The 15000-nt window shown below is 35.0% G+C and overlaps 1 protein-coding gene across 5 annotated transcripts in view; it reads left to right on the forward strand.

The window, feature by feature from the left end:
• Positions 1 to 15000, forward strand: part of LOC144977171 (uncharacterized) — a 49954-nt gene that overhangs the window by 10290 nt on the left and 24664 nt on the right. For all 5 annotated transcript variants that reach the window (XM_078922093.1, XM_078922072.1, XM_078922052.1 and 2 more), the window contains exons 3-6: positions 5188 to 5334; positions 5820 to 6022; positions 11580 to 11715; positions 11962 to 12099. In XM_078922093.1, the coding sequence (XP_078778219.1) occupies positions 5188 to 5334; positions 5820 to 6022; positions 11580 to 11715; positions 11962 to 12099 (624 nt within the window). The remainder of the gene's footprint in view (positions 1 to 5187; positions 5335 to 5819; positions 6023 to 11579; positions 11716 to 11961; positions 12100 to 15000) is intronic.

Below are 15000 nucleotides of genomic sequence, written 5' to 3' on the forward strand. Positions count from 1 at the left end.
ATCAGAATGTGTAAAAGTCAAAACATGATCAGATTTATAATGTTTTTTTCCTCTGGATACGCTTTTATGCTCATCGGAGAAATATTTCATAAGGGCGTCCGCCATTGTTCCGATAGTTAGAGCCAGTTCCTAAGTTACCATGCGTCATTACGAGGGAAGTGACGTTACGACTGTTGAAGCGTATTCCAGATCAATGACAGAGAAATTTGGTAGGTCCTCTCTGTACAGGAAAAATCTTAGAATGTAAACATAAAGAAGCGTTCGATATGTAGCCAAGGAGTTCCAAATTGAGCGGAATATGAAAACAACGCGTAGTATCACTACTATTATTTTATCCCAACCATCATGTCGTGTTATTTTCTTATTTTCAGAAAGCAAACCAAGTCCGAACAGTACAGTCATAATATATGTGTCAGTGCATGACATAATCAGTCGAAAGGTGACATTTTGGATTGCAGTTTTTTGCATTTTCTGAAAAAATATGCTCCCCAGAGCATTTTAATCTTTATTTGAATAAAATCGGGTGATTTTTCATGAAGTTATGGTCAGATATATGGGAAAGGCACCCAGCAACTTTTCTCAAATTTCATACTTTTTCACCTTGACTATATGTAAAAAAAAATATTTAGAAGTGAAATTAAGCTTTGATTTTCCCGAAGATGTACAAGAAAAAAGGGTCGATTTAATCATTTATGACAAGAGCTCATTTTGGACAAAAATTGATCTTCCAACTAAACTTGGCAATATCTCAGTTCAAACCTTTTCACCATCCGACTGGTTATGTTATTCACTGTAACATATATTGTCTACTAAATAAGATTAACCACTATCAAAGAGTGTGTCCCATGCTTTTTCATTCCAGAGAGAATGTAACTTTGCGATTTAAATGATTTAAAATGAGCGCTTTTATAAACACTATTATATTATATGCGTTGTGTAAATTGAAAAGAAATTTTGATATTATACAGATGAGTGTGTTTTTTACACTTACTTTATTTTATATCATGCTGTTTTCACAAAGAGAGAAGCACGTTAAATTTTGAGAACACCTCTCTCTCTCTCTCTCTCTCTCTCTCTCTCTCTCTCTCTCTCTCTCTCTCTCTCTCTCTCTCTCTCTCTCTCTCTCTCTCTCTCTCTGGTTAGTTGTCTTTTCATTGGTCCATGGTCTTTCTTACTCATTTATTATCAAATATCTTTTGTCATTTCCAAGTGGTTTTGTGTCCCCAGGATGGGGCCTTTTGGATTCTTTGAATTTGAGGTTTTTTTTATCGAACTACTCAGTCAAATTGGCTTTTTGTGAATCTATTCATTTTTTTATATTGAGTCATTGTTAGGTTTTTAGATATAGTGATTAGATTGTGTGACTACCTATTTGATCGTCTTTTGGTGGAGATCCTGTGGCAGTGGCAGTTTGGGACTTATTACTGGCTTCAGACTGGACATGTTAATATTGCTTTACATCTGATCTCTATTGACCTTTTTCTCCTTGTCTTAAATTTTTGTTTTTGTTTATAAGCTTGATTTGACTAATCCTTCATGGTCCTTTTTACTGGCACTATAACCAAATAGTGACGCAATGTTCAAGGACACTCGAGTTGCAAAAGTCCTGTATTGGTGAATATTTTTAGATTTGGTGGTATAAACAGGTATGAATGATTTGTGAATGAATGTCTCGCCGTTACAGAATTTTTAAAAATATCTTAAAGTTTTTTAAAAACGTTTCAGGTTTCTTCGGCATATCAGATGGTTAGATTTTATATTGCTTTATAAAGGTGTTGTTGTATTTACGAAAGGCTTACATGCCTATTCAGTCAACCGTGAAATTTATCATATTTGCGTTTGTGTTGCCATATAAAAATTGAAATTAATTATTTTGATAATTGGAATTAATTTTATGATAATATGCCGTATGCAACCATAAGAAGAATTACCAAATTCTAACAATAATTATTCCTTAAAAGAATTCCAAACAATTTGAACAAAACTTTTGACTTCAATGGAATCACCAACCAAGACCTTCTATATTTCTAGAAAAACCAGACAATATTTTATATAATTTTGTATCAACAACAACTGCATGACTGACCAGTAATTTTATATAATTAATATAGCATTCATCTGGGTTTTTTCCCCCATTACAACAATTGTAAACAACTTTAAATTTACTTGTAAATCATAGATAACAATTGGCAATGTTGTTTTTTTTTACATCTCCGACTTTGTATAAGACGTGATTTATCATAAATATAGGTATGTTCACTTCAATTACACGCTTCGTTATTATTTATGATCTTTTTGTTTCAATATTTTAAAACTCATGATGACAACTTTTGGGAACTTCACAATATGATATTTATCGTAAACATATGTAATGTATGGTTTTCATTTTATTCAACATCAGATCCATTTAATTTTCAGAAATTTGAGCATGACTATATCGAGTTTAAAATTATTATATTACCTGCAATTAATGAAAAAAGCAACTGCTTTTTTATTTCTAAAGACAAAAACGACAAAAGAATTTTAAAAAGCAATTGACAAACAAAACAAATGAACAACAGCAAAAAAAAAGAAGAAAAGAAAACAAATAAAGTCAATCCAATATACCTTCAACATTATATTAGCAACACAAAATAAAACTAATAAACTTAATAAAATTATCTTATTTTTTCACTGTGAATTCCATTTTGAGGATAAACCCATACACATCTCTATCTTGAGATCAGATAGGAGTGGTCGTCTGATCTCCGCACGAACAAAAGTGAAAGACATCGACAATCTTTTTTACCTTCTGGCATTCGAATTAATAACAATTCCTAATTGGAATTATAAATTGACTAGACACCCATTGGAGTCCCCAATGTCATTAGATGATGCCCAACTAGCAAATTGTATCATTGTTGTGCAATAGAAGACTAGACACTCTTATCATGACGTAAAATAATAGTTTTTAATGAAATAAGACCCTGTTGATAATTTAATTCAAAGATAATAAACATACACAATGGAAAAATATGCGTTCCATAATTTAATTTATATATTTTTTAGCACAGAACTAGACTTATTTACACTAATTTATAACATTTATATGATTTAATTTATAAGATAATTAACATTAAGCAGGTTTTTAAAGTAGAAATAATTTTAAGTAAGTGATCAATTACTTAAGCTTATATGTTTGATCGTGTACAAAAACCATATAACATCATTTTATTTTATTCCTTTTATACATATATATATATATATATATATATATATATATATATATATATATATATATATATATATATATATATATATATATAGTTAAGATTTTATTTATCAGTTAAGATCAGTGACAAAAATTGAAAAATTGATATATATATATAAGTTATAAAAACAAAAACCATGAAATAATAGTGCTCAACTTTTGGATAAAAGGAGCTATATATAAACATTTCAAAGAAAATTGTGATTTTTTTACTTCTACAACGTTGTTGTCGAGCGTTGCTCTCATCAGGAAGTTCCGTATATATATATTTCAATTTTTCAATTTTTGTCACTGATCTTAACTTATTTACACGAAGTTATAGATAATATTCAATATGCAAATCAATTTACACATTTTATTACTTTCACAGTAGATACTTTTACCACCGTTATTTGCTAACTTATTATCATGCCTGTTGAACACGTCTGTACACAAAATTTCATGTGGATGAATAAATTATTATTATTATTATTATTATTATTATTATTATTATTATTATTATTATTATTATTATTATTATTATTATTATTATTATTATTATTATTTTATTATTATTATTATTATTATTATCATTATTATTATTATTATTATTATTATTATTATTATTATTATTATTATTATTATTATTATTATTATTACTATGTCACTCAGACACAATGACGTTTTGAGGCGGTTGGCCTATTTCTTTAAGTTTGCTTTGAACCAGGAAGGAATCGACATTTTCCCAACATCCATTTTACTTTTAACAAGTTAACTGATGTACTCTGGAAACAGTAGTCCTTCAGAGCCATTCGGGCCATGAACCGCAGTTTATCCCGGTTTCTATAGCGTGAAACGGACAATAGCAATTGCTTGTTGTCTTTTAGATAGGACGCTAGTCTATCGCAAAGTACTTTCCGCCAAATCTGACAGACTCAGCTACCCATTCACTGCTGGATGGACAGGGGGCTCAGAAAAAGTCCTCGACTGCACCCGGGATCGATCTTGAGCTATCGGGATCCCCGTACTCTGGAAAGACACTAATTAAAATTTTGGCCAGAAAATTTATCCTTCAAATACGAGTATCGATCGGTATAAATGACCTTCGCGAAGTCTCAGGTTTTGCCAAGATGAAGGTCTTTTAGATCGATATTTGAAGGCCACGTTTTCTGGCCAAATTTTTAAATACGTGTCTTTCCAGAATAAGCCAGTTAACTGGTTAAATAATTTCACCTGCATCTAAGTTTTGCTTCTTTTTGAATTAGCAAGATTTTTTTTTTTCGGTGATGTTTATATTTGTGTGTTTCTTTTGTTGTGGTCTCGTTGTAGGAAAATAATTATGTAAATTTTGAAGCAAACAGATAATAATAATATGGCCTCAATTTCTTAAAATCAACGCACTACGTGTGGCATGGCATTATCAGTCTATCAGTTAAAGTTGATTGAATACAAACATAAATGTAGGTTTAATCACCTAAGGCTGGTTTGAATTGATATTTTTAAAGTATTAAGTGTTAAAAAATATAGTATGAGCAAAAACAAAAACAAAACAAAAGTAAATAAATGAAATTACATTCCTGTGTGAAATTGATTTTTAAAAATAGTTTAATTCTCTCTCTCTCTCTCTCTCTCTCTCTCTCTCTCTCTCTCTCTGTCTCTCTCTCTCTCTCTCTCTCTCTCTCTTTCTCTAATCAACTCGCTCTTTACTCATACACACACTCTTTCTTTCTTTCTCTCTCTCTCTCTCTCTCTCTCTCTCTCTCTCTCTCTCTCTTTCTTTCTTTCTTTCTCTCCTTTTCTAGTTCTTTTTCTCTTTCAAATATGTACCTAAATTTCAGAGACTGGGGCATTCCATTATTTTATATTAGAAATTGAATTATACAACTCAATTAAGTCACACAACAGTGGAGTATAGTATATGACACTGCGATATATTTGACCATCTATCCAATTGCTAGATGAGTTTGTGATGGTAGGCTTGACCAACAGATGCGTCCCTGACAACCCAATGTGGACTATCGATAGGTCCGTCCGTTACCATAGCAACGATGGAGGTGTCTTCAACGGTGGAATGGGAATTAAAACCTATCAGACTTACACTATAGGTGAGTGGATGTTGTATTGTGTGATCGTCATTGATGGTGGTTATTTTCTTTTTTCATTATGTTTCAGATGTATCATGTTTGTAAAATAATGTTTTAATTAAATCAGAGAAGATAGTCGTGGATAGGTCATAAGGTAGAGTCACGATCTCCCATGCCAGGAGGAGTTGTCGTACCAGTTGGGTCGCGGGTTCGAGCCCCCATCGCCGCCGCGGAATTTTTATTCTCTGTTGTATTCTGGCACTTTCCTACTCACTTCATTTCTTGTTATTTTCAACATAAGTGCCTGCTCCATTCACCTTTCTGTATCTAATTGTCCGTGGCGGATGGCGTGTATTTTTTTTTTCTTAAAGTAGAGTTTACCAACTGTTATCTATTACCGCGTTTATGTCTCCCGAACCAACAGAAACTCCCATAAAGTCCTAAAGAAATAAAATATTATACAGGATGTCTAATCTTATTACGATTGGCTTGATTTTATGTTACAGGTGACAAAATCACATGCCGCTTGGACTACCATGGACCCGACCGTTGCCTTATCAACTTCTTGAAAAACGACAGATTGGTATACAGACAGTGGGCCAATTTACCCCCAGGACAACTTTACCCTACAATTGGAGTCTCGCGAACTGAGGCCAGACTCAAAGTAGAATGGCCCAAGCCTGGTGCTGGAGACATACATATACGCACAGTGAGTGGTATGATGTGTAATTTAATGGATATTTTATCAACTCGCAAAGTTTTTAAGAGATGAAACGAAATCCACTCCCTTTTGAGAAATGAACATATTATTTATGATAAAGAGAAGTGAGGTGGGTAAATAAATAGACCTGTGAGTGGGCGTGAAGCAAAGGCAGTATTATTTCAGTATTACAAACTTCTAACTCTAAAAACTCGGTTATAAATAAGAAGTAGCGTGGGTCTATCCCTTGTACGGCTTAATGGTCTTGTGACGGCGGCTGACACTCAGCTTAGGATCAATAGGGACCCATTTCGAATCCCTCCATGTCATGTTTTTTTTTTCCCAGAGAACGGCAGTTTACTGGAAATGATTCTCACGCCTAGCCCTGGTGTCACGTGATCTGTTGCTTGTATACGTACCTCTCTGTTCAGGCCCTTTAACCAGTTAACTGCCGGACTCTGGCCAGAAAAAATAGTCACTCAAAGTTAGATCGAAGCCGGTTGAGAGTTTTTGTCAAGATGAGGGTCATTTAAATCGATCAATATTTGAAGTATTAGTCCCATATTTGAGAGGTTTTTTTTACAAGATGAGGTCATTTAAATCGATCGATATATGAAGGACTATTTTTCTGGCCAATTTTTTTAATACGAGTTTTTCCAGAGTTCGACAATTAACTGGTTAAAATTGTGACCAGTTTTTTCAAAGGGTATTTTGTCGAGAATGAATGCTGAATATTGAATATTAAAATTAACATTCAGTTCTCGCTAGAATTTGAGTTAAACAAATACGTTCAATGAAGTCAGTGAGTTTCGTTTACTATAAATCCAAATTTAGTTTTTCTTTATGTAGTTCATTCTAACATTAGACCTGATTGACTGTATTGAATTTTCCGGTGTTTAAATTCAATATTGTATCAATACATTTGGTTTTGTATAATCAATTTACCGCTAGCTCGTTTTTGGACTCTCTCAACTCAGATAAATTATTCACACACACACACACACACACACACACACACACACACACACACAAAGAATATTGTTATTGTATAGCATTGGACGGTACATGCACCACAATGATTCTAGATAATTTGCCAGTCTGAAGTGTTTACTTGCTATTTAAATTGATAATAGTCCCAGAAAATATGTTAAGGTTCATTTGCGACGGAGGGATAAAAATGCTAAGTTATGTTGGATAACTATATAAACAAAATCCAAATGGCTAGCACTATTCAGTATCTGATACTGAATAGTGGTTTTGCACTATTCAGTATCAGATACTGAATAGCGGTTTTCCACTATTCAGTATCTGATACTGAATAGTGGTTTTGTACTATTCAGTATCTGATACTGATACTGAATAGTGGTTTTGTACTATTCAGTATCTGACACTGAATAGTGGTTTTGCACTATAATAAGGTGGGTTTTTTTCCGAAACCTGACAAAGTTATGGGAAGAGGGCAGCTGTGGGAGTGAATCTGGGACTCAGAGAAGTGTACACCTGTGGGGAGTGAACCGGGGACTGGGTTTCGGCGGGTTTCGTAATAAAAAGCAATTACTTTTTTAAGAAACCCGACGACACCTGGCAATATCCCACAAAGTTATGGGAGGTAGGCAGCAGCGTGTATGTGTGTGTGTGTGTGTGTGTGTGTGTGTGTGTGTGTGTGTAAGGGGGCGGGGGAGGAGGGGATGAACCTGAGATTCAGGGAAGTGTACACCAGTGGGGAGTGAACCTGGGACTCTGGGTTTTGTAAAACAGCAATAACAAAATGGGGGGGGGGGGGGGGAGATTACTTTTTTACGAAACCCGACAATATGCGGCAAAGTTGTGGACAGTAGGCAAAGCGTGGGGACTGAACCTGAGACAGTGCAGTGTACACCAGTGGGGAGTGAACCTGAGACTATGGTTTTGGACGGGCTTCAGCTAATTTCATATAAAAGCAATTACTTTTTTACGAAACCCGACGAAACCTGGCAATATCCGAGAAAGTTATGGGTAGTAGGCAACAGTGGGGAGTGAACCTGAGATTCGGGGAAGTGTACACCAGTGGGGAGTGAACCTGGGTCTGGATTTCGGCGGGTTTTGTAAAAAAAAAAAAGCAATTACTTTTTGTTTACGAAATGCGCCAAATTCCAACAAAATGGGGCAAAGTTATCGAAAGTAGGCAAATAATGGGGAGTGAACCTGAGACTAAGGGAAGTGTACACCAGTGGGGATTGAACCTGAGACTATGGTTTTCGGCGGTTTTAAGTGAGATTCACATAAAAGCAATTACTTTTTTACGAAACCCGGCAATATCCGACAAAGTTGTGGGAAATAGGAAACAGTGGGGAGTGAACCTGAGACTCAGGGAAGTGTACACCAGTGGGAAGTGAACCTGAGACTATGGTTTTCGGCGGGTTTCAGCGAGTTTCACATAAAAGCAATTACTTTTTTACGAAACCCGGCAATATCCGACAAAGTTGTGGGAAGTAGGCAACAGTGGGGAGTTAACCTGAGATTCATGGACGTGTACACCAGTGGGGAGTGAACCTGAGACTCTGGTTTTCGGCGGGTTTCAGCGAGTTTCACATAAAAGCAATTACTTTTTTACGAAACCCGACGAAACCTGGCAATATCCGACAAAGTTATTGAAGTAGGCAACAGTGGGGAGTGAACCTGAGATTCATGGAAGTATACACCAGTGGGGAGTGAACCTGAGACTCTGGTTTTCAGCGGTTTCAGCGAGTTTCATATAAAAGCAATTGCTTTTTTACGAAACCCGGCAATATCCGACAAAGTTATTGAAGTAGGCAACAGTGGGGGGTAATCCTGAGATTCAGGGAAGTGTACACTTGTGGAGAGTGAACCTGAGACTCTGGTTTTTGGCAGGTTTCAGCGAGTTTCATATAAAAGCAATTACTTTTTAACGAAACCCGACGGAACCTGGCAATATCCGACAAAGTTATTGAAGTAGGCAACAGTGGGGAGTGATCCTGAGATTCAGGGAAGTGTACACTTGTGGGGAGTGAACCTGGGACTCTGGATTTTGTAAAAAAGCAATACCAAGGGGGAGGGTGAATTACTTTTTTACGAAACCCGCCAAAACCCGACAAAGTTATGGGAAGCAGGCAGCAGTGGGGAGTGAATCTGGGATTCGGACACCGATGAGGATTGAACCTGGGACTGCAAAAGGCTGATACCAGTGGACAGTGAGCTCAGAATGTACTTTTATTTCGAAACCTACCGAAATTGTCAAAAGTTATTGGAAGTGGGCACCATTGGGCAATGAACCGGGACTCAGGGAAATGCACACCGGTTGGGAGTGAACCTGGGACTGTGAGAAGAGGATATCAGTGGAAATGAACCTGGGACTATGGAAGATGGATACCGGTGGAAAATGAAGTCGGACTATGGGAGTTGGGTACCAGACGAGAATGAAGCAATTATTTTTTTACGAAACCTGCCAAAACCCGTCGAAAAACCATAGACTTAGGTTTACTCCCAATAGTGTACACTTCCCTGAGTCTCGGGTTCACTCCCCCACTGTTGCCTACTTTCTTTCCATAACTTTGTCGGATATTGTCGGGTTTCATAAAAAAAGTAATTGCTTTTTTTTTACGAAACCCAGTGCCAGGTTCACTCCCCACTGCTGCCTACTTCCCATAACTTTGTCGGGTTTCGGCGTGTTTCGTAAAAATAGAAACACCCCTAAAAATACCACGTGTATTCAGTAAATAGATGCCAATTGTAGTCTAATATTTAGTATCTATTTAAATTATTATTATTATTATTATTATTATTATTATTATTATTATTATTATTATTATTATTATTATTATTATTATTATTATTATTATTATTATTATTAAAACGTAAATTTTAATATAATACGGCAATTAATTCACGGAAGTACATCGCTCAATTAAAAATGGTAGAAAGTCTGGCCACATATTTATAATGAATCGGGTTTGTCTTAGATGACAAAACAAACAAACAAACAAACAACAACAACAACAACAACAACAAATGAGACAAACAGGAAAAAGCAAGGTTTTAAAAAGTAATAAACAATAGAAGAGCACTTCAATGAAAAACAACAACGAGATTATAACAAATAAAAGATATTCGTAATAAATCGATCTGATTAAATTACTCCAACTACTTGGTTAAAAAAAATAATAATCATAATCATAATAATGATGACGATTACAACAACAACAACAAATAATAATAATAATAATAATAATAATAATAATAATAATAATAATAATAATAATAATAATAATAATAATAATAATAATAGTAAGTAAGTAAGTAAGTAGAAATAATAATAATAATAATAATAATAATAATAATAATAATAATAATAATAATAATAATAATAATAATAACACTAAAAGAACAATAGTATAATATCAACATTAAAGTACATTACAAGCAAATAAAATTATTAAAACAAAAGTTTAAAAAATATCAATAGACAGAAGGAATTTTAAAAATATTGGGGGAAAAAATTTATCCCTGCCGGGATTTGAACTCTCGAACCATAAGCTCAGAGTCAAACAGCTTATATCCACCAAGCCATGGTGTCACTGAACATTTAGTGACATTTAATCATGTCTATTTAGACATTTAAAAATGTATTTGAATGCCACTCTTACTTTGATATTTTGAACTATGTTAATTGCACAAAAGCAGAAATTTAAAAATTACGATCAAAATATTTTTACAACTTTGAATCGGGCTGTCAGTTACTGCACGTGTTCAATCTGGAAGTAGGTCAGCAGTTTATTTACGTTCAACCGAGATTGTCGCACTTATCACTCTCTCTATAAAAAAGAGTTCCTTGTGGATACTGAATAGTGGCAAAGCACTATTCAGTATCAGATACTGAATAACCACTTCGAATCCAAATAGTTCTGATATTGAATATTGAATGGTCCGTAATATGAGTGCTTGACACATGGGAGATTAGAGGCATTGGTTAGTTTTTTTTATAATGTTTCAGCCCACGAAGGTCAAAGTGACAGAATAAAAATATTTAAAATATGAAATCAGAACCACATTCAGTCTTATCTTTGTGATTTTGTATTTAAATCCCTCATTTCAAAAATTAAACTTACTCTATTTTTTTTAAAAATCATAATATTAAAAATGTGGTAGCTGTTGTCAAACCTGAGCTCTTTTAAATCATTCGTAACAACTAAAGGCAATTTTGGGGCTTTCTTTTTTTTCCCCCTTTTTTTCTTTTGAATTAAGTTTTCGATATGTGCATCCGCTGAATCGCATTCACCGCCTAAATGATGCATTTGTCATTAGTAGTAATTGTATTGTTTCCTTTTGTTCTTTGCATAAAATTGGAAGATCATAACAAGCGACTATACCATATAACGGTGGACAGTACAATTATTGTTTATTAAATATTGGAAGATCATACCACGCGACTATTCTATATAATGGTGGACAGTACAATTGTTCATTAAATATTGGAAGATCGTAACATGCGACAATTACATTTAATGGTAGACGATACAATTGTTCATTAAATATTCATTTTCTGTTTTACATATATTTAATCAATCAGGACCTCCCTTCCAACTGGTTTGGGTGGACGGGCATTAAGAGATACGATGAGTCGATGGCTGTGACTTTGGAGGAGCAGGATACGGAGTTGGAGAGAGAGGCCTACAATATTCAATGTCCTACTGTTCTCAGTCAAGGTGGGGATCATTAAAAACAACCATGATCATCATCATGGCCATCATCATCATCATCATCATCATCATCATCATCATCATCATCATCATCATCATGCATCGTCATTGTCATGACTATTGTTTTTTGTCAATCTTAACACAAAATACGTTGTAGGGGTATTCAAGCTTTGATTTATGTGATCCTATTAAATATTATTTTAATAGTATGATATATTAATACATTTTTGTGTGAATTGTTTGTTCCCGTAGATTTTAACTTCTTTGAAATTGAAATCATGAAGTTGGGAGGTGGCAGTGGTGACAACAAAAAAGGATGTTGTGCTATAGGGCTGGTGTCGGGAAATTGCGAGCCCTTTGTCATGCCAGGATGGACCGAATCCTCAATTGGTAAGTATATGAATACATTGATGGGTTAAATTGGTGGATTGACCATTTGCTATAAAGTTGGATTGATGAATGAACTGATGATTATAAAATTATTGCTCATAAATCGAAATATTGTGTGACAAATTAAACGATTTCAGAGATTCCATTTACTTTGATTGTGTAAGATAAATTGAGAAATCCGATGCTTATTGATGAGTTTATTCAACATTGGAACGTCGTATATTTTGGACTGTTTTTATATGCATATGTCATTTGCAAATGATTTGTCCTCTTTCTTTTACATTCGACTTTATCTGTGTTTTCAATAACAGGATTTAAATTAGAAGATTTTCGACACAAAAATTGATACTTATGAAATCCGATTTCGATTGTATTTTTTTTCTTATCTCGTAGGGTTCGAAAACAAATAATATGGAAAAACATGACGTTGTTTTAATACGAAGCAGGATTCAAAAACTTTTGAAAATTTACAAGCAAAATGAACAAGACCTTAAATTATTATGTGTGACGTTTTTAAAAGCTGCTATTTGTTTTTAAAAAAACATATGCCGGTTATGCCAAAGTTGTATAAAAATCACGATATCAATAGAATCAAACTTGCGTCTTGATTTTTAGCAGTGTTGTGCGATTAGTGTAGAAGGTTACACTGTCTTGTTGAAACACAAATGACCAATCGGGATAGAGTCTGGAATCAGGTGGGGGTTTTTTTCTAACAATGTTACGCAATTTTCAATGCAAAGCAGAAAGCGCATTTGATTTTTTTAATCTTCCAATGAGTCCTGACTTGAATTCAATGGACTACAGCATTCGGACAATGTCCAACATGGTGTATAAGAGTCGTGCAACTTTTTACAGAGATTTAGAGGTAAAGAGTCAATTCAAATTGCATGGGATCGAATCACTATTCAAGACATATGAAAATGAATTGGACCACGGGAAACAAGGCTACACATAATCATAAAGCAAATTCTGGAATGGACAGATGTGATCAAAATTGATGAACGGCGTCCTAAACCTTCGATATGGAAAATATGCGGGTTTTTTTTTGGTTCAAACAACTGTGACTTACTTGACTTAGATGCCTTTCGCGTCTCGACCGAAAGATCGGGTCGCCTTGGCTGTTTCCAGTATTTCCTGTGTGAGGTGTCTCCAATATTGCCGGTCCTCTGCTAGGGTTCTCAGATTTTCAAGGTCCCCTGCCGTTATGAGACTAATGCTTTGTCCAAGTGTTTGTGAGGTTTTTGTTTAGGATCACAGGGAGTGTTGTGATCGGTCTTCCTCTGAAAAGGTTCCCGTGTTTTTGGAAGTATCCCGACATGGCTTGGTTTGCTGGTATGTTTTTGTCCTGCGTAGTATGTGACCGAAAAGTTGCCATCGTTGTTGTAAAATGTCAAGGGAGATTGGTCTTTCTTTTGTGATCTTATAGAGTGATTCATTTGAGATCTTTTTGGGGTATTTGATGTCCAGTACCCTTCTTAGCTGTGTGCGATGGAAGGCATCCAGATGTTCTTCTTCGGATTTTGTCAACGCCCAAGTGCCGCAGTTATACAGAAGTACCGGTTTTACAAGAGCATGGTACAGTTTCAGTTTGGTTTTTCTCTTTATTTTGTCACCTCTAATCCATACATTGGTGAGTTTACTGAGTGCGGCGTTTGATAGCTGTTTTCTTCTTTGTACATCCTCGGTGTCTCCAATTAGTGAGCCGACTTTCTTTGTTCTTTTCCATTCCTCTTTGTTCCTCGATATTGTTGTAAATTCGGTTTTATTGGCATTGACTTGGAGGTTATATTTCATGAGGGTATTTTGTATGATGTCTATATTTGCTGGTGTTGATCCAATAAAATCGACATCATCTGCATAGGCGATTTCTCTAGGGATTGCATTCTCAATATGAGTCGTTGGTTTTGGAATGACTTTTCGAACTTCTTTCAGAGCGTGTTCTAAGTATATTGTGAACAGAATCGGGCTCAGACTATCTCCTTGGGGGGTCCCGATGTTACTTTCGAACTGCGTCTGTTTTGTGGCCCCGTATATCCTTGGTTGTATCTTTGTGTTGCTGAGGAGAAATCGGATTATTCGGAGCTCGTCTTCGTCTACTATTTCTGTTAATATCTCCAAAAGTTTTCCTCTGTCGATCGTATCAAAGGCTGCGGACATATCGATTCCGGTTATTGTTATGGATATGTTTTCTTTGAGTGCCTTTGCTGCCAACCATTTATGTGTCCATACAACGTCCGATGTGCTTCGGTCTTGGCGAAACCCGCTTTGGCTATGTGATAGGTATTTTTCTATTTTCGGTCTAATTCTGTTGAGGACAACTGTGGAATCGATATTTTTCCACATTTCCTGAAAAACTGTGTACATAAATTTCAATAAATGGATTTGATTATAGTAGAATTTTTGTTTTTACTTGTAGTCGGCAATTCGGGCTTCTAAACTTTTCCATTTTTTTCTCTCAATGTTTAATTAAGGAACACAACCTTACGCCTCTACACACCTTTTTGATCCTTTATTTCTGCTCTTTTGCCTTCTTAATGATTAAAAGCATTGGTTCAATACTGGTTGAACCGGGTGTTTTATGATGACGTCAACAGTTTCTGTCTTTGGTTTAAATTGAGCTTTATGTTCAATGAGATTGGAAACTTCACTGCTGTTATTTTTATTCAGATAGGAAACTTCATTGATATAAATACTCTTTTGGCACGATCGATAACGAACATCCAGGTCAGTGATATTGCGATTCCATCTCTTAACTTTTGCACATTATGACACTTTTCTATCGGGCCGGATTTGTGTATTTTACAATTCATAGCACTAAAATGACCCTGGGGCACATATTTTTATGTCTAATAACCCAAATTGCTGTGGGCTCATTGTTGTGAAGGTAATAATCTAACAAAA

Source organism: Berghia stephanieae, chromosome 1, assembly GCF_034508935.2.
Source record: "Berghia stephanieae isolate SIO BIC M18660-M18661 chromosome 1, UCSD_Bste_1.3, whole genome shotgun sequence".
Classification (NCBI taxonomy): Eukaryota; Metazoa; Mollusca; class Gastropoda; order Nudibranchia; family Aeolidiidae; genus Berghia; species Berghia stephanieae.